The sequence below is a fragment of the Condylura cristata genome, unplaced genomic scaffold (genome assembly GCF_000260355.1).
Source record: "Condylura cristata isolate star-nosed mole 26May11 unplaced genomic scaffold, ConCri1.0 scaffold00004, whole genome shotgun sequence".
Taxonomy (NCBI): Eukaryota; Metazoa; Chordata; class Mammalia; order Eulipotyphla; family Talpidae; genus Condylura; species Condylura cristata.
Genome location: NW_004567105.1, coordinates 14,396,965 through 14,418,157, shown reverse-complemented (window position 1 = coordinate 14,418,157; position 21,193 = coordinate 14,396,965). Strand labels below are relative to the sequence as shown.

Below are 21,193 nucleotides of genomic sequence, written 5' to 3'. Positions count from 1 at the left end.
ATCGAACTCATGTGGAAGTGGCTTTAGCTTCTCATTGTAGTGCTTTAACCCGCTGCGCCACCAGGGAGGGCCCGATATAAATAAAGTTTTATTGGGACACAGCTATGGTCATTCTTTTGCTTATGGTCTAATTTGCTTATGGGTGATTTTTACAGATATCACATATCCCACAGAATCTAAATTATTTACTATTTCGCCTTTTACAGAAAGAATTTACTGATCCCTGTGAGAGAAAGTGACAGGAAATAGGGCAACAATTATATAAAGTGGTAAGGAAAGAACTCTCAGAGATGACATTTGAACTAAGAGCTGAAATATTGTATTTTGTCCCTCCCATCAGTTTATCGCTTCTTGGGGAAGGCTAGTAGCAGTAGCAACACTGTCTTGATCTTTGAACTCATATCACTTAGTCACAGTTTCTTAAATTGTTTATATTTCTTTTTTTTTTAAAGATTTATTTATTTATGCTTACAGAACTGGGGTACAGGCCAGAGATGCAGAGGGTGAGAGGATTCACCAGAGACAGAGCGAGGAGCTTAACAGGCAGATCGACGAAGTCCACTGCTGAGGGGAGCAGCGGGGGGGGTGTTTCAGGAGAGGTCTGCCACGCCATGTGGTCACCTCCGGGACAGGCGGGAATCGAACTCATGCGGAAGTGGCTTTAGCTCCTTAGTGCTGTGCTTTAACCTGCTGCTCCACAGGGAGGGCCCTACATTTCCTTTTAAATACTTGAAATTTAATACATTTTTAAAAATTCATTTAGCCACTCATGTCATGTCTTTTTAAAAGTGAGGAATTTAATCCTTGATTATGAACATAGATTTACTGTGACAGACTATTGATAATGAAATAAAGCTTAAATCTAATTTTGTACAAACTGTTGTTAACATTAGATCACAAAGAAAGACTTTGTTTAAAGCATATAATTCTACAGTAATATGTTTTGTATTCTGACAAGTTTATGGAGGAGTCCTAACCCTTAATCTGATTACTTGTATGACCCCAAGCAAGCTACTTAGCTTCTCAAGCCTCAATTTTCTCATATGTAGAATGGATAGTAATGTCAACCCCACAGAGTTGTGAGGACAGCAGCAAATAATGTGTATCTGGCACAGGACTCAGTGCAAACAAATGTTTAACAAATACTAGCTATTGATCATCCTCACAGGAGTCCTGTTTGCATGTGTGAATATTTCATGTTAATCAACTTCCAAAATATTGGGGGATATAAATTTGTTTTGAAGTATTAATAGAAAAAGAGGGAAAATTTCTAAGGTTAGTGAACTGAGGATTCATTGTCTTTGTGGGCAGTGTAAGTCATTGTTGAATCCTAGAGAATTTTCGATAGTGTGCGGCATTCCAGTGAGAGACCCAGAGGCTAAGAGAAGGAGCCTCCTAGCTCAGTCCACCCCTGTACTTCCCCTGAAATTGAGACTCACCAGTGTTAGGATGGAGCCTGGGCCTTTATGAGCTTGTTCCAAGATGTAAGTTGTTAGACAAGCAAAATTACATGCCTTAGTGAAGCCATTTTTTTTTTTTTCCAACGAGATGAGATCTTGCTGTGCAATTTGGTTCCTTTCTGAACATACCTATTACAAATTGCTTTTTGTGTCTGGCCTCCTCCTAATTAAAATAAACATTACCCCACAAAGCTGGTGACAAAAAGAAACTGAGAATAGCAAGGACATGAAGGAAGAGAATGAGTGATCCATGCTAACCCCCTTAGTGATTAATTACAGCCCCTAAATGACCATTAAATATAATTTTTTTGGGGTACACACAACAAAGCATTCCATGTATTGCTGACGTAGGCTCAAATTACTGCAGTCTCCAGGCCATCAGGTGGGGTTCAAACAAGGTGCCAGAATGTTCTTTCTGTTCTTCTGTGACTAACTGTGGCAAGGAAAGGAAGGGAAATGTGCTTTCGTCCAGCTGCCTACCCTTCTTTCATCACTGACTTCTGGCAGCGTGCAGAACATTGGTATAGATGCTTCCACTGCTATAAACAGCAGCAAGTCCCAGCAGTCAGCTCACTGAATTATATTCATATGATTTTAAATGATGCAAATACATTAAACTAGTGTGTGTGTCTATATGAATTGATCTGCTTAGTGTCAATACCTGGGGGAGGGTCCTGTATTTACAAAGTACCAATAATAATGCAAACTAATATTACCTCAATAAAAAGTAAATATAAGTAAGTATATAAGTGGTAAAATTAAAAAAAAAAAATAACTCCGTATGGGACAAAGGTTCCTGGATACAGATCCTATCCTGTCTTTCCAAAAAGTTTTTCATTCTACCATTTTTCCAAGTTTTATTGATTTGCTACTAGCTGAAATAAATATGTCACTATATAGTCCGATCCTGGTTCAAAGTTAGAAAAGACTATTCTAGGCCAAGAAATAAGATATGCTATATGGCAAGCAGAGTTTTTTTTTTTTTTTCATGAGTAGTTTAGTGAGATAATGTTTTAGTTCAGAATTCTGGTCTAGACCTAGCGTAGTACCTGATGGGCAATGACACATTAGCAAAGTGCCATGATTCCAACCTGTGGGAATGATATGAATATTTAGCAGGCATTGAGCTCATGGCTTGCACAGATACTGTTCAAGGCTTTAATTACCTTGCCTCATTTAATATTCCAAGAACCCATTTTAGAGATTAGGGAATGGATGCTCAGGGAAAGGAAGTGGCAGGCTCAGCTCTCCCAAATGATACTTTGAGGAGACAAGGAGTCCAACACAGTTCTGCTGACCCCTGGAATCTGCATCCTTATTCGAGCTGCCTCGTGAGTGTTTTGTTAGAATCATGAGAGCAGTGCTGCAGGGGGTGGTGGAGTCAGAGGTGGGAGAGAAGGTATGGATGGATCTTTTAGAAGATTTGGGTCAGAATTCTGGAAAGGGTGGGAGGAACAGCTGGAGGGAGACATAGTCATGAGGCAGTGTGGGATCGGGGTGGGAAGAGCTGGAGGAGCAGAGGTTGTCTCTCTGGAAGAGAAAGGCAAAGACTAGATAGAGCAAGGCATGAGGGCGAGGGCTGGGACAGAGGACTTTGACAGCACAAGGGAGGTGATTGGCTGGCAGCAGAGGAGGGACACCTCCTTCTCTAAGTTCCGGTATACTTGGTCAAGATGAGAAGGGGTTGAGTCAGTTTGTAAGAGAAGGATGGTAGTTGGAACAGTTCACCTCCAGCTATTTTCACTTTTTAAATTAAGTGGAGGCAAGCGCATGTACTGATGTGTAAGGTAGAGTGGAGGGTATGCCTTTGAAGGGAGTGATGAGGAGCTTAAATATTCTGAGTCACCAGTGCAGTGTCTCATGGTCATGGACAGGTTTGGGGGCTGGCCTGCCTGGTTCTAAGTCCCAGCCCGGCTGTGCAAATTGCTACTTGTACTCCCTGAGGCCAGTTGTTTGACTCCATGTTTCAATTTCCCTGTATGTGAAACATGAATAAATAGCACTTCCTTCATAGACTTGTATGGATGTATAACAGGACTTGCTAAGTGAGTTAATCCATGTGAAACTCAGTCTAACAATGAGCGCTTGGCACACACTGAACAAAATAGTCACTAGTGTTATTGTCTAAGAGCTATGACATTCACTGGAAGCTAGACCCTTGTAAGTCCTTGTAAGGAGATTTGTTGCCCCAAGGAGTGGCTGTAGCAGGACAACATAATGCCTCAGGTAGAGTTTCTGAGTGTATTTATTCCCAAAAAGCCTGTGTGATTGCAAGTGTTTGGAATGTCTATTTGCATTATTTTTCACACATATATTTCTGCATTACCATCCTTCCAGTGACTGGGTTTATATAGAAAAGCACCCTATACTTATTGGCATAAAGTGGCCAGCCATTCATTCTACTAAAGGATTCTGTGATTCACACTTTTGGAAGGGTATATGAGAAAATTTGTGTCTGGTATCTTTTCTGAAGATATCTGGAACATTGGCTGGAAGACTTAGGGTTCAAGGTGATCCAGCTGCTGGAGCTGGAATTCCCAAAAGCTCAGAGACTCATTTGGTTTGGTTCTCAAGGCTGCTGGTTGACTGAAGGCCACAAGTGCAGGTTGGGCTATGGGCTAGAATGTGTCATATGACATCTCTTGTTGGACCAGGGTAAGACAAAGTAGCCTCCTGTTCCCAAGAGCCTCCTGAAAGGAGCACGCAGAAGATCCATCATGACTTGTGCATTAACTCGGAAGTTAAAATATTATTGATGTATGCATACAAGAGCTGGGGTGCAGGCGAGAGGCAGGGAGGGGGTAGAAGGATTCACCAGCGACAGAGTGGGGAGCAGAATAGGCAGATTGACTGAAGTACACTGCTGAGGGGAGCAGCTAGAGAAACAGGAGAGGCCTGTGCACCATGTGGGTCAGCTCCCTGGCCGGGGTTCAAACTTGTGCTGCAGTGGCTGTGGATAGCTTCATAGTGTTAAGACTTAACCCCTACCGCCCTAACTTTAGAAATTATAGAATGTCTTTCTTTATGAGTTCCAAGTCAAGGTTTGACATAGACTCTACTTCTTGATGGAAGGAATACTGACCTCAACTAGTAAGAAGGGCATGTGAGTTGGGAGCTGTGTAGCTGCCATTTTGGGCACGTGCAATGTGCCACGTCATCCAGCAAAGTACTTCCAAGCGTGTTCCTCCTCCAAGCAATGACTGTTCCTGGCAACCTGCTTAGGCAATGTTTAAAATGACTCACACATTCTCTCTAATATGTTAGAAGTTTCTGAGTGTGTTTTTCCCCAGAAGATAGAGGGTAAACTAAGTGGATACTCCAAGCACCCCTGAAACCACCTGTTCAGTGTTTCTGAATGTTGACTAGGGCAACTCCCACTTCACTTTTGTTTAGGGTACTAAATCCTACAGGGGTGTACTGGGCTCCTTAACTTCCCCAGCTACTGTTACCACCTTACTGGATCCTTTTAGTTTCTTATTAACAAGAAGCTCCCAGATAGTAACAGTGGTGATACTTTCTTTAAACTCTCACTTACAGAATTGGGCACAAGGGGTAGTAGGTGTTTATTAGGTATTAAAATTTTAATTTTATTAAAATAACTTCTCTTGGTTAAGTTGAGAGTTACAGATTTTCATATATATATTTTTTTGTACTAGCCAAGAGCTGTCTGAATAGATTTTATAGGCATCTAGAATTACATCTTGCCTTTGTGAGACATTATCATTCTGTCCTCAAGTGAAGAGTATCCTTTGTATGTAAGTTCATGAGACATCCACTTAATATTCTTATATTCTTTTGAAGACAATGCCGGATGACATCAGTTCCACACTGCTTTTAAAACACAGCTCTGACTTTGATTCCATCCTCTCACTGCTCACTTCTAACTGTCAAATTTGGCTAAGAGAAAAAGAAGCCCTTAAGAAAAGGCCAGGCTATTAATGTGCTCTTCAAAATGCTAAGAAAAGGCTAAGCTGTTTATAACGTTTTCAAAATGCTCGTCTCTGGAAGATTCGCCAGCACTGGTGTCAAGGTGAAAGACACTCTCGTTCATCAAGGAACGGAGAGCCTTTGTGTTATCTGAGCTCCAAGTACTGGTTCCACTTTTGTTCAGTGTGCAATTTGGGGGTATAATGATACTTGGATATAATTTAGACTAAAATATAATCATGAACCTAATATTGCATATTTACTGTCAGAGTGGCCAGGAGTGTGTTCACTGATAAAGCCAGCCTGGTTCATTCAGGATAGCTTTCCGTATTTCAGAATCAAAGGGACAATTTCCTGTAGTTCAGTCACTAAGTGTAACTTCAAAGCAGAGAAGCAAGGGTATCATTAACCGATCTGTTCATTGCTTTCTATTCTGCTAAAAACTGAGTTAAGCGCTTAGTTTCATTTACTTCTTGTAAAGCAGTCTTGTCTTGCTTTAAAAACTGGACCCCCTAACAATATGATTATAATTTCACTTCAGAGAGTTGTGGATTTTTGCCTCTTCTAGCTGAGTCAGTTGGCTAGCCTTTGGAAATTCCTGTGACAGACGTTTCTTAGGTTTGCATAAATCTACAAAGAAAGAGAATAGGCATGAATGCATCCATTTCTATTGTTTACTTTGGTCACTAACCCTTTGAGATTTTTTTGCTTTTACCCTCCCTGGATTTCAGCTTCTCATGCCCATCCTGGCCTTTTCTACACCACCTATGACAGCATGGAAAGGTGGGATCGGTCTCAGTACAACGTGTTATCACGGTTTTGCCCTGTGAATAGGTCACTACCCTTAATGGTTTACAGTCTTGGAGGCAAAGTGGATTAAACCATGATATAATTCTGGGTTCCACCGCCTACTGACGGTATTATCTTGAGCAAGTAACTCGACTCCTCTGTGCCTCACCTGTATTTTGGTGATGGCTACTCTGTCTATAGGACTGCGTCAGGAGCAACATGCAGCATCTTTCACGTGGTGCCAGTGCAATGCCAGTGTTAAGAATGCAATACTTTATGACCACCCTTGTCCTGACCTTAAAATAATTCAAGATGAGTCATGTCTTCATTGGGCCATTAGCATCTCTCTTCTTTGGTGTCTTTTGGCTGCCAAGATGGTCATTTTTCAAAACAGTCCATGGACATTTAGTAGACACATTCTTTTTTATTTTCAAAGATTTATTTATTTATGCTTACAGAACTGGGGTACAGGCCTGAGGTGTGGAGGGTGAGAGGATTCATTAAGGACAGAGTGGGGAACAGCAGACAGACTGACAAAGTACACTGCCGAGGGAGCTGCAGGTGGGTCAGAGAGGTCTGCTGTGCCATGTGGGTCAGCTCCCTGGCCAGGGATCGAACTCATGCTACAGTAGCTTCAGAGAGCTTCATAATATGGTGCTTTAACCCATTGCACCACAAGGGAGAGCCCTCATAGATACATTTTAATAATAGTGTTCAATCATTCTTTTATAATTAAACATTTTCGATATAGTCATAAACTCATGCAGCTTGAAGAAATGATATGTAATGTAATGTAAAGTTATCAATCGAGCTCACAAACAGAATACTGACATGAACAAAGTCAGGATAGAGAATAGCTTTATGTATGCCTCCTTTACTCTTTTCACTGCCATCTCCTCCCTGACCCCTGCAATTACGAATCTATTCTCCATTGCTGTCATTTCATGAATGTTACATACGTGAAACTACACAGTATGATATTTTGCTTTTCATTCAGCATCATTTCAGGGACAGGTATGCTTTTGATGAGCCAAAAAAAAAAATCATACGAAAGTCAACATTTTGACTTTGGCCACAGAATTATCATCAGACAGACCTTCCCTGGTGGCACAGTGGACTGAAGTGCTGCAGCATTGCAAGCCAGCCACAGCCGCTTCATTGCGAGGTTGATTCCCGGTCCCGGAGGTGACTCACATGGCACAGCAAACCTCTCCTGACTGCTGCTTCTCTCAGCAGTGTGCTTCATCCATCTGCCTGTTCTGCTCCCCACTCTGTCTCTAGTGAATCCTCTCACTGCCCTGCACCTCTGACCTATACCCCAGTTCTGTATGCATACATAAAAATAAACCTTAAAAAAAAGGAATTATAATTAGACAAGAGTGCAGGGCACCCACGAACACACTGTGCTTAGTGAGTGTGCAAGGAGGCTCAGCCCTGTCTTCCTTTCACCTTCCCTCAGCTCTTACCCTTCCTCCATCTCTCCCTCTTGCCCCCTCCTCTGCTTTCTCTTATTAGTATTGACAGAAAAAGATGAGTGTTCATGTTAGATGACACTAAAAGGAGTTCAGTGAAACAACTTATGTGAATCTCTTTGTGAAGGGCGAACTCTGTTAGACTTTCTCTCAGAAGTGGCCGGTCAGCTGGGCCATCTTCTAAGGGTGATTTGCAGGTGCTCGCGGTGGATGTGGACGTGTAGAGAGAAGTCAGCATGAGCGTGTTTCTCTCCACATTATGCACACGGGTCTGCCCTCCAGTCGCAGCTTGCAGTGGGAGCTGCTAACTCACAAAGCCAGACCTGCTTTGATTCCAGGCAACAAAGTATCATGAACAATCGCAAACTTGAGTTCACGTTCTTTATAAAGCCTTTGCTCTAAAAATGAGCTTCCTGATTCTAGGTGACAGGCATTCAACCCCACAAGCTCCTTCATAAAGAAACATCAAGAAAGGCTGAGCGTTGTTCAAGCTCTGGCTTTTTCATTTCTGGATCCCAGGTCAAAAGCCCACAGGCAGACCTGACCCTGCCCTTCAGGAGGGAACACAGCTTTGACAAACACAGTTACAGCAGTTATTCCTATAACTCTGCTGCTGAGGTTCAAAGCCCTAACCTTTAAGTGGAGTTAAACCCTACTCTGCTGGTATTTCCCCCTATTTAGAAATATGAAGAGGGGATAAGCTTTCCAGAGCTTGTGAGTGAAGCAGACTAAACCAGGACATGTTGTCTTAACAAATAAACAGTGAATCTCAGTGTCAATAAAGGTTTACACCTTTCTCAAACATAGTCCCGTGATGGGTGGGCCACTCTCTCTTAGTTGTAATAATGCTGTCTGGACTATGTGGCCTCAAAGTCATTACCACCTCTCACAGAGGGGTCACGACAGGTCTCTCACTGAGTTTTAAAACATTTGGGTGTTTTTAAGTTTTAAGTCATTTGCCCAAGATGGTGTCAATGTGGACTGTGGACACATTTATTTGGAAGAGTCATAGGCTTCCCTTTTCTTCTAAGAAGTGTCTGAGTTAAGGCAATAGATTAGGGTGACAACCTGGAATGGCTATCATATTTTGTCCCTGTATTCTGTTTGTCTCAACCTAATGTACAAGAATATGGAAAATTATAGAGGAACAAGATATAGTTTAGTGAACCCTAATACTTTCTGACATAATAGGTAGTCACAGAAATGCTGATTTTTTAAGCAGAAATATTCAGTAATGTAATAACTAAAACTCAGTTGAGCAGTTTTGATATAAATATAGTGGTCTTATTAATTAAGCCCTCTTATTTAATCACCCATTGTGACGGCTTCATGGCTCCCATAGTGATGTCCTCATCCCTAGAATCCGTGACATTATATGACTTTGCAGGTGTGATGAAATTAAGGGTATCAGGGTTGAGATTATCCTGGGTAATCCAGGTGGACCATAAATGTAATCACCAGTGTCCTCATAGGACAGTGTCGGAGGGAGGTTTGACAACAGAAAAGGGGAAGGCAGTGTAATGATGGGAGTGAAATTCTTTGAAGGAGAAAAAAAAAAGTGCAAGTCAAAGAATGCAGGAGGCTTCTAGCAGCTGAAAAAGGCAGTGATAGTTCTCCCCTTCAGCCCTCTGGAAAGAAGCAGCCCTTCAGACACCTTGACTTAGTACAGTGAAGTTGACTTCAGGTTACTTATCTTTGGCACTGAAAGAGAATATATTGCTGCTGTGTAAGCCACTAAATTGGCTGTAAATTTCTTTACAGCAATAAAAAATTAATATACTCATGTATGGATGTATTATGTGTCATACATGTGTGACCTTAGATTTTTGTTTCTAGATAGACACTATTATTATCCTTATTTTTCATAGTAGAAATTGAAGCCTGAAGGCTTGAAAGCATTTGCCCAACGTTCCATAATAAGGTGGTCAGAGCCAGTATTCATACCCAGGGCAGCCTGGCCCTCAGGACACACTCCTAAGCACTCTCCCCTGCTGCCTGCCTCTCAACTACTGCCCAGCTGTCAGTCGACCATGAGTGCCCCTTCTCAGTGCAGCTCCCTGCTCTCTGCCACCTGGCTCCCTTCTCCTGCCCCAACCATGGGCTCAACACACTGGATACCAACAGTGTTACAAACCTTCAATTTTGGAAAAGTTATAGAAGGTTCTAGGGCTTCCATTGGGAGTTTCTCAAATAAAACTAAGCTCCAGGGAAATTACTGAATTTCTCATATTTAAGTTTACAAGTAAGCATTATTTGAAGGGAGGTATTATTTCTGAATCTTCTTCCTACTCCTTAGTTGATAACTCTCTTTCTCATTCTGTAGGGGAGGATGTTCCTAAGGGTAATCAGATAAAATGATTAATAGAAATGATACCAGGAAAGTATTAAGCTTGTTTTACCATGACCCAGAAAAGAATCATGAGGAATATGGTATAAGAATACTTGGTTATTGCTTTCAATCTCCTCTTACCGTGTCTCGGTTATACACTGATAGGCAGTTTGCTTACTGTCCGTTTAGTTAACCACTGAATTAAATATGTATCCCTGACCCTGCACTGAGTCACACAGATCTCATGAAGAATTCATTTTACCATTTCTGGGAATGTGCTGACTGACAGCCCTCAGCTCTTGTTCCTCTTCCAAGAATTGCTCTTTATTAAAGTCTTCTTTTTAGGGGAAGTATACCTCCAATTGCTGGGTTACATGGGGGTGCAAAGATCTAACCCCCCCCCGAGTGATTTGTACATCTCCAAGGAGCCACCCCAGCTTCAGATCTTCCCATGTTAGACTGAATCACAGCTCATCTCTCTCTACCTAGTCCAGTTTCCTTCCTTCCTCCCGGGGTGTGGATCCCAAGAGTATCCCTCACTAGGTTCCTAAAAGCTAAGTTCATCCCACTGTCTGCTTCTCAGGAAGCTGAAATGCAGTGAAGAGTCAAAAAATTTGAAGTGGAGACCCCTGACTAGTGATGAATACCAAAATGTGCTCAATGCATCCTTATTTATTGGAAGTAGGAGTTTTAAAGAGAACTTGGAAACATTCTTTCTGGCACAACGTTTATTTGCTAATGTAGAAGTAAAGGGAAAACATCACACCTATGTCACCCACTCAAGATTAAAAATACATTCTACAGTATGATCCATAGTTCAATTGCATTTTCTTTTGACCTCCATTTTAACAGTTAATTTACAAATGAAATAAACTCTGCAGCAAAGACTCTACCCTGGATCCAATCCTCAATAAGTGCAGGCTTCTTTTCTCAGAGAAATTATGTTTCCAGAGCATAAAAACAAGGACTTGGCAAAGCTTTAAAACCGTTTTCTGAAAATGAAGTCAATGATGTAAAGTGAAATGTAATCATGTAAAGTACTGTATCAAGATTTCTACTTTCACAGTACCCCAGAGAGTAAGAACAGACATTCAGTTTTACAGCACATTGAATATACAGGCATTTCTGTTAAATCCAAGAAAAGTTTTTCCTTTAACTCTTCTGCCGAACCCTTGCTTATAAACACTGAACAGTTGTCTAAGAATGCTCATCTAACCTTCCTTCTACTCACTTCCTTGCAGGCTGGATAACTCACCTTCCTGTTCCGATTAAAGCTTTTGATATTTTAAAGGGTATTTGCCCTGCTTGAGACCCTTTATTAGTTCTCTATATGGTGAAAAATACTTTCCTGGAGAGAGAGAGCAGCTGTTCTCTCTGCACAATAGGGTGTCAGATTTCAAAGACTCTTTTCTCTAGGTCTTAGAGTCCTGAGTAGTCAGAATAAGTCAGGATATGTACAGCTTAAACTTTCACTATTTTAAGGGTCTCTTGTGGTCTTAAAGGATTGTTTCCTCAAATAGAACCCTCTAAGAGGCATCTGTCCATAATGGAGACATCACTGTCAGTTCTGTCATTTCTCATCAGCAGTCCTTGGCCAGGTCAGAGTGGGGTAGGAAGGGCAACCTGCACACATAGTTACCAGGGTGATGCTGGAGGACAGACAATGCCACAGGCCCCAAAGAGATGTATGGCTAACCACTGCCCTAATTTACATAATATCAGATATGACATTGTGTGGTTTTTCCTGACTCCAAAAGATTCTTCAATTCTCTGACCCCAACAATTCAACTCAATTCTGACATTATAGCCAGAATTAGCCTGGACTCTACAAACCAAGGATTCGGCCCCATGAGACTGCCCCCCACATCAAATGTCAACTGCAAATGAAGCTTCTGGGCTGCCCATACTTTTGTCCAGTAGACATGTTGGGAGTTTCCTCAATGCCAACACAAGTTCAATAATGCATTAGAATGGCTCAAAGAACTGAAGAAAGTCATTAATGTAAAATTATCAGTTTATGGGCCCTCCCTGGTGGCGCAGTGGGTTAAAGTGCAGCACTAAGAAGCTAAAGCCACTTCCGCATGAGTTAGATCCCCGCCTGCCCCAGACCTCTCCTGACGCGCCCACTGCTCCCCTCAGCAGTGTACTTCGTCGACCTGCCTGTTCTGCTCCCCACTCTGTCCCTGGTGAATCCTCTCACCACCCTTGCACCTCTGGCCTGCACCCCAGTTCTGCATGCATAAATAATAAATAAATAAATAAAATTAAATTATCAGTTTATTAGAAAGGACGCATGCAGAACAGCCCAAGTTGCAGAGAGGCACAGAGAAGGACATATGCATCCAGCCCTCTTGAGTGTGCCACCCTCTCAGCTCATTTACATGCTTACCTGCCAGAAACTCCTCCCAAACCTGCCTCTCTAGAGTTTTCATTGTGAAGGCACAGTAGATTATGACATTGCTCTCACTACTGAAGTCAATTCCAACCCTTCTCCCCTTCCCAGGGGCTGGGACAGGGGTGAACACTTTGACCCTATAATCATATGGTTGCTTTTTCTGGCAAGGAGCCCCATCTTGAAGAAACCTAGGTACTTCCCAAGCTCATGGATATTCCTATTAGCACACAAAAGAAAATAATCTCCAGCGGTTTTAGAAGCTTTATGCTAGTGACCTGGGACAAACACCAAATATTTATTTTCTATTATGTCACAACTATAACCTTTGAATATAATTATGTTAGTTGATTTTTTATACTTATATCACATTGTATGTAGTGTCAATAAAATGTCCTCCTGGAGATGTTCTTCACATATATTACTATGGGGGACATTATTAAAAACATTTTTGACATCTGTGTCAATGACAGAGCCCCTTATATTACTGAATTATTTTTTGGCTGAGTTGAAGCATTTGATTTCCTTCAAAGAAGGGACAATGTATCTTAGTTAGAATTGTCCTTTATTTAAATAACTTTGCTGGAGATCTCAAGGAAAAGCCAAGGGTAGCCAGGCTCTGGTTGTAGTCATGATGATGGTAATGGTTATTTGAGAAGACATTTGATCCAGTTTCTAGCACAACTGTTTTCTTTCCTCTACCTGACTTTGATAACTAATTTTTTAATTCTCTGACAATTGCCTTAACGTTTTTCTTTAAAATTTAACAGAACTACTGTCTATCAAGATGACTTATTGAGCTCATATTATGTAAAAAAAAAAACAAAAACCCTCTTTTCATCATATTAAAGTTTTACTAATAAAAAAGTTAGAGTGGTGAAAAGATAAGCTTTTTCTTAGCAAAGTGTGAAATCTTTGGTCTGGTAGAGTGGTACTCAAGCAATTCTAATCTTCCTAAGAGATGAGTGCTGTTTCTATTAGACTGGAAGGATCATGCCACTTATTGTTGGTATTGGAACTCTCTTGATCATGTTAAGTACAGTGAAACTAAAACTACCTGGTCCTATCTCATCTGGAACTTTTATTAGGTGGGTCATCAGTCATTCCTGGTATGAATTCTTAAGTAAGTTAATATTATGTTTTCCTTTCAATTTGTAATGCGTGTTTTTCCCAGTATGAAAAAAAAAATGCAATAGATCATCAATTTAGAAGACTCAAATGAGATATTAAGAAGCGTTCATAAACATGGTAAAAAACCGTGTATGTGAGAATGCTGCAGGAAAACAATACGGATTCCTACTTGAAGTTATTAAAAATTATTTTCCATGGCTGTTACTTTCTGTGTTTTAAGGATCTTGAAAGGAAGAAAGTCCAATCATCCATATCACAAGGCTTTTAGTGTCCCTCTTATCAAGTGCAAGAGAAGACAAGCCTAATTGATTACTGGTAATTTGGCTCTCTTTTTAGTAGGTCAGTAACACTTGAAAAGGCAACTGACACTGCTGAGAAGCAAGAAGAGGTTTCAGAGTAGGTGCTCAATAAAAATTCATTAGGGGGGGAAATCATAGATACTTTGAAGGCTGTAAGGTTTTTCTTTCTATCAAGGACAATTATTGGAACAAAAGAACAGAAGTAATAAAATCTTTCATTATGATAGACTCTAGTTTCCATGCAGAAGCTCATATAAAATACAACATTGGCAAATAACCTTTAACTCTCAGTGGCTTTCAATACTCTTCAAAACAAGTTCAAGTCCAAGCAAGATTTTAATGAAGCTCTTCAATATTTCCCAAGTTGATTAACTTCCTTTCGCTTCCTCTTACTATCTCAGATTTTTATCTTCTCTAGACAAGCAAAATCATCATCATGTCCTTAATATTGCTTAAAAAATCATAAACAACTCTGACTGATTTGCAGTCTGCCACCTACTAAGTTGTTTTCTTCCTTTTTCTCTACAAAGCTTTTCATAATCCAGGAAAAGAAGTCAGGATTCCCTGATATCTTATCCTGGACAATTTGGACTCAAAACTATTTATGAAAAAAAGGAAAAAATTAAAGACTGTATGACTGCATTTTTTTTTTTTTTTTTTTTTGCTAATCTTGTCTCCATGGAATAACAAAGAGGAATTCAGTAAATTCTCCAGAAGCTTAACTTTACTTGAAGATTTCCTATGGTTGGCCTAGAACCTCCCATATGTTTCCAAAAGCTGAAGCAGGAAAGGTGTCCGCTAAGCCCATGGGAGGGGCAGGAGAAGGAAGCCAGGTGGGAGAGGATGGGAGCTGTGCTGAGAAGGGGCACTGCACGGTTGACTGACAGCTGGGCAGAAGGGCAGAAGTGGGCAGCAGAATGGTTAGGAGTGTGTCCTGAGGGCTGGGCTGCCTGGGTATCTTGACTGATTAACTGTGAACCTTGGGCATGTGCCCTTAAGTGTTCATGCCTCAGGGGTGTGTCACATAGTAAAAAATAGTGTGGTCCCACTTCAATGTCCAGGTAAATAAAGACTGAATAGACAAGGTCAAGAAAATATCTAAAGAAATACTTTTACCTTGTAGCACTATCATTTTATTTGAAATCTTATAAATTTTACTTTGTTTTTTAAATTTTGAGTTCTCTGGGAAGAAACTATAACTCTCACTTCCTAAAGCACATTCATAATCTTTTAATATTTATAGCACGATAGAGTCTATGAAATAAATTTAGCATTTTCCTATAACTTGACATTCTTCTAAATTGGACTTAAGATTTTAATGACAGTGGCTTTTTTTTTTTTTGGTTCAATAAAATGTGTATCTCATAAATTGCTTGGAACATGTTTAAATTGTTTCCTTCTATTTATAGTTTATTTAAATAGAAGTTTTAGGAATAATAAAACTCAGAAGCACTTTGTGAGTCAATATTACTTTGAAAATTTTACTTATTGCAATTAGGCAAGAGATTATAATCAGTATCATAAATACTAAGAAATAATGAAATAGAATAAAATTTTATTTGTAAGTGATATAATTATAAAACTAAAACCCTTGAAATAATTAGTTAATACAATCTAAGAGAGCAACTGATACAAGAATTAATGATTTTAAATTCCATCACAATAATAAAATTATAAAATGCCTATGAATTTAACAGAAGTAGCACAAGATGTAAGAAAGAAAAGGTGCAGCTTTAGTAGTAGAATTTAGTAGGTAAATTTTTTACCCTGAATTTGGAAAGCGATTAATATGTACATTACCAGTGGTCCAGAAAATCCAACAGATATATGTCCATATGGGTACCAAAAGTCTTGCTTATTCAAAACAGCAAAATAGTTGACATTAAGTTTACAAATAAAAATTTGAAATAGTCTAACTGCCCCAGCATCTGGAAAATGAATAAATAGTGATGTAATCATAGAGTGAAAACTATGCATCAGTGAAAATAAACTGTCGTCATACTCAACTGCATGGGTGGAGATGAGGAACATAATTTGAACAAAACAGCCGGACATAGAAGGGTGCATGTTTTATTAAAACACACACCTACACACTCACATGCTCATGCATCCCAAGTTAAACTTACCTCTTGGTTTCTTTGTTGAAAGGTGGGAGCACCAGAGAGACTTCTTTGGTATGAATCAGTTTCTAATTTTTTTTTTAAAAATATTTATTCATACAGAACTGGAGTACAGGCCAGAGATGCGGAGGGTGAGAGGATTCACCAGAGACAGAGCGGGGAGCAGAACAGGCAGATCAATGAAGTACACTGCTGAGGGGAGCAGCGGGCGGGTCAGGAGAGGTCTGCCACGCCATGTAGTCACCTCCGGGGCAGGCGGGAATCGAACTCATGTGGAAGTGGCTTAAGCTTCTTAGTGCTGTGCTTTAACCTGCTGTGCCACCAGGGAGGGCCCTCAGGTTCTAATTTTTGATGTGGTGACTGTGCAAAAAAGTAATCATCAAGTTATATATTGATGACTTCTTTTTCTGTCTGTATGTTATACTTCCAAATGTATTTAAGGAGTGGTGTTCATGTGTAGGAAACTACACTATTTGTGAGAGCAGGATAGAGATGGAATTTGAAATTGCTTAAGGGTTTTTAAATTCCTGTGTGTCTAAAAAGGGAGGAAAAACACAAGGGGGAAACATTTTAGGGTGATTTGTCTTATCTTGAGGAAGGATAAGATTTAATAACTCCTAGAAGACAGCTGTTCTTATTTTATATTCTTGTTCCCAAACTTTCACTGTGTTCTCCATAAATAAACTCAGCAATTAATCTTCGTCCTTTGACAAATGGTCACTTGCTTCTGCAGGTTCATGGTCAAGGATCAGAAGCCAAAGTTCTCTGTCTCTAGTATATATATAGATCATGTCATGAACATCTTTTTATCTTTTTTTTTTTTTTTAAGATTATTTATTTGTGCATACGGAACTGGGTACAGGCCAGAGGAGCAGGGGCAGTGAGAGGCTTCACCAGAGACAGAGTGGCAGAACAGGCAGATTGAGGAAGTACACTGCTGAGGGGAGCAGCAGGCAAGGCGGGAGAGGTCTGCGTGCCATGTGGGTCACTTCGGGGCCGGGGATCAAACTCACACTGAGGAAGCTGCGGCCAGCTTCGCAGTGCTATGTCCTTACCAGTTGCACCACCAGAGAGGGCCCCTTTTAATGTAATGTAAAACCAGCCTGGTCACTTTTTGTTTTCCATCTTTCATATGAGAAGAAGTTTTTAATAAAAGAGAACAAGAAATGTTAAAAAGGTAAAATGTAAATACCCTTCGACTAAACCAGCCACCTTGGAGAACTAGTAGAACAGAAATAAAAGCACCTATACCAAACGTGCTATTATATAGACGAGAAAGAAAGAGAAGCATGTACAAAAGCTAGATAAAACCTCTATAGAGAATGATTGAATAAATCAGGAAAATCCCACGCATTGTTATGTAGCTATTAAAAATAATGTGTTCACTGGTGGCAATAATACATAGCTTTTATTGAGCACTCATTCTGTGCTAGCTGTATTCTCCCTGTTTTACCTGTATAAATTCAGCCCATCCTTATTACAATAACTTGATTTAGAAACTATTATTATTTCCATTTTATAGATGAGAAAATTAAAGTTCATACAGATCAGATATTTTGCGCAACCTCACATAGCTGGTATGTGGTAAGGTCTGAATTTGAATGAGATAGTCTTACTGCAGAATGCGTGCTCATAACCTCCCTGCGGTTATTCAGCTTCTCTGAATTGATTGGGGATGGGTTCCTCTTACATATTAGAAATTGAAAAAGGAAATAATGGAAACCTAGTTATCATCTTTCAAAAAGGAAAGAAAAGAAACTCAAATGAATGTGTATAAAGATTTTTAAAGTCTTAGAAAGGTTCACAAACTGGTAATCCTGCTTACTCCAGGACTGAGCAAGAAAGCACGTTATAGTTTTTTCCTTCTTTTCACCTCTTTATTATTTGAAGTTATAAAAAGTGCTGGAAAACCTTTGTCACTTTTTAAGCTTTCTTGAGAATAAAAGTTTCATTTCACAAGCAGACAAGGAATTAGTAAGACTTGCCCAATATTTTTGAACAGGATTGGGACCCATAAGTGTCTGATTCTCTGGGGCCATTCTCCATGACGCCTGCCTCCTCATTTCCAGAAGGTTCTGAATCTGCAGGAAGTGGGCCTAGCAGTGTGTGCTTCCTTTCCTTCCTCTCCTCTCCTAGTCTCCTCATCTCTCTGATGCTTCTCCAGATCAGATAGCCACGAAGCCGTCCACACTGTTAATGTTCCATCCTGCTTAGATGACTTTGTCTGCACCATCCACACTCAGTGTGGCATCCTGCTCTTTCCGAGAGTGAGCTTCAAACATAATTTGCTTCCTTGCAGCAGCACGTAAGCTCTAGAGTGGAGGGAGACTTGTCATCCAGTCCACCTCTTATGGACAAAAGCACCTCATTAGAAATAGGGCCATGAGTCCTACCTTTAGAATCATGTATATCATCCCATAAATACAAATAATCCACACTTGTAGGATTAATAGAGTATGTAAGCCTCTTAATAGGAGATAAAATGACGTATGTGATATTTCAGTAGTGTGCAAACATGAAACTTTGTGTCTTACCTTGGGTAAGGATTAAATATCTTCCACTATTTTACAGTATTTGTGCGAACAGATATTTACATCTGTCAACAGTGTATTTCATGAATACTTTTGTGCTTCTTCTCAGGTTCCATTTGATATCTCGCTGCCGTCGATATTCAATCTTGAGAGACTTTTTGATCTTGCTAATGGTTGTATCATATCAGGAGGAAGCCTTTTCGACTGGATTGTGTCAATTATTCCCTGAGCATCCTTTGCCTGTTAATCTTATACAGCATCTCATCATTACTGTTTTGGTGTTTTTTTTTTTTCTTGGTCACTAGTAAGTTTTTTGAAACTGTCCTTTTATATTAAAAATAAGATTGTTTTCTTACACATGCTATATTTCTTCAAAAATTACCATTTTAATTAATGGTTTAAATTATATTAGAATTAAATGAAAATGCTATTTCATTTTATAACTATCCTACAGGTTATTTAAAAAAATGTGCTTGTGCCTTATGACATTATTCTTCTATTTACGTAGTTGCTTAGATTGTCTCTCAATGTGTCTCTACAGGAAGACTGAATTAAGTCAGTGTTTCTCAAGTGAGAGCAGTTTTGACTCTTGGGTGACATTTGGCATTGCCTGAAACAGTATTTAATGTCTTCAGGAGGAGAATGGCATTTGATGGCTAGAAACCAGGAATGCTGTTAAATAGTCTTATGTTGGGGCATGGGGAGAGGGGGGACACAGCTGAATATCATCTTACCCAAATGTCAATAGATCCAAGTATGAGAAATTCTGGGTTAAACCTCAATATGTGGTCGGTTTAACTTTAGAAGTTTGTTTATGTGACTTGAGAAGAAATTTCCAGCAAATAAGATCTTTTACATTTTGTACTTCTGAGAGGCAATGTTGCATAAATGTTAGATCTTGGGCTCTGAAATACCATGCACCCATGTTTGAATGTAACTTCACCACTTATTAGTTCTGCCACTTTGGGAAAGTAATACATTTCTCTAAGCCTTCATCTCTTCACCTTCACAATTGGAATATTAGTAAGATCTGTGTCAATTAAATTGAGATGATATAATAAGGCATTTAGCACAACACCTGATGAAGTAATAGTGATTGTTATTCTGCCAGATTGGAAGAATGATGATATGTCTAACCCACTTTGTTAGTATAATCCCTGAAGGCTTCTTACTTGCTGGCCCACTTATGGATACTAATGCCAAGATGAGAAAACTAAGGGTAACAGAAATGCGTTTTTCTAAAGTAAAATATGTTTAATGAATTGCCCTTTATCCTGACATGGATTTTCTGCTTCCTTTTAGTGTGAAAATGTCCTTTCTTTTATGAAATAGTGCTAATAGTAGTTAGTAACTAACTTATTTAACATTCTCAATAATAATTTTTTTAAAACTAGCAACCTTATGTTGGTCCCTGATTATTTTTTATTTACATATCCATGTAATTGCAAATAATGGAAACAGCCAAGCTAGAATTGTCCTCGAAAATTGCACATACAAAATAAGTCTTGAACAGACTTTTAGTAATCAGAATTTTGATGGTTGAAAATTTGCTGTCCATGAGAATGCTATAGGACAATAAAGACATAAAAATAAAAACAAATAGGGCCCTCCCTGATGGTGCAACAGGTTAAAGCACCATGCTGTGAAGCTAGCTGCATCCACTTCAGCATGAGTTCAGTCCCCCGACAGGGAGGTGACCCATATGGCACCTCCTGCCTTCCCTGCTGCGCCTCTCAGCTGTGTACTTCATCCTTCTGCCTGTTCTGCTCCCCATTCTGTCTCTGGAGAAGCCTCTCACTGCCCCTGTACCTCTGGCCTGTACCACAGTTCCGTATGCATAGATAAATAAATCTTAAAAAAAGAAAAAAAAAAGAAAGAAAACAAATGAAGTAGACAGTCATGATGGAAAATAAGGTAAACTCTATGGGTGCAACTAGAATGAAGACTTCAGGTTTGGTGCAGTATATGATGGGGTAATTTTATGGTGACCAAGGAATAGGCAACAAATCCCTAGTGCTAGTAGACACTCAGAAAATGTTGCTTGAGTAAAAGGGATGAGTGAATGAATGAGTGGGTGAATGAATGAAATGAACAATGGCCTGGCTTTCAGAGAAGATGAGTTTTCAGTATGCAGTAGAAAGGGAAGGAACAAGAGCAAGAAGATGGGAAGAAAATGGTTCATGGTGAAAAAGAAAGAAAAAGGGACACAGTATTTAGCACCGAATTAAGAAAAAAACAAAAACAAAAAATCTCTTTTGACTATCCCCTCATATGAAATAAAATATTGAGGGCTTGCAATCCTTCAGCCAGATCTGGGGTTTATAACTTTCTCTGCTGGGAAGGGGGATGTTTTTAAGGGTTTGGTGTTTCTCACTGGGAAAGTTGAATTTACTTTGCAAAATTTAACTACCAGGGGTAAAATGACACAACGGGGTACCTACTCATTTAATATAGATGTGTAAACATAGCATGACTAATGACCAAGGCCATTCACTTCAACCTTGTATTAATTTCCTGACAATATATGTGTATAATCAATCTTCCAATCTTCATTGCTACTAAGTTTTTCTTAATGGATGTTTATCATTTTTCTTTATTTTAAATATTAGTGTATATAAAGGCACATTGTCTTACAAAAATCTAGAACAATGCCTGGCACAAAGTAAAGGTCTATAATATTTGAAAATGAATGATTGGATGGATGGATGGAATGATGGAGGATGGATGGATGGATGGATAGATG

At 39.6% G+C, this 21,193-nt stretch overlaps 1 protein-coding gene across 1 annotated transcript in view; it reads left to right on the top strand.

Annotated features, from left to right (window-relative positions):
- Window positions 1-18,679, top strand: part of CFAP54 (cilia and flagella associated 54) — a 197,438-nt gene extending 178,759 nt beyond the window's left edge. The window contains exon 67 of the mRNA XM_012735136.1: window positions 18,560-18,679. Within this exon, the coding sequence (XP_012590590.1) occupies window positions 18,560-18,679 (120 nt within the window). The remainder of the gene's footprint in view (window positions 1-18,559) is intronic.
- Window positions 18,680-21,193: the final 2,514 nt, after the last annotated feature.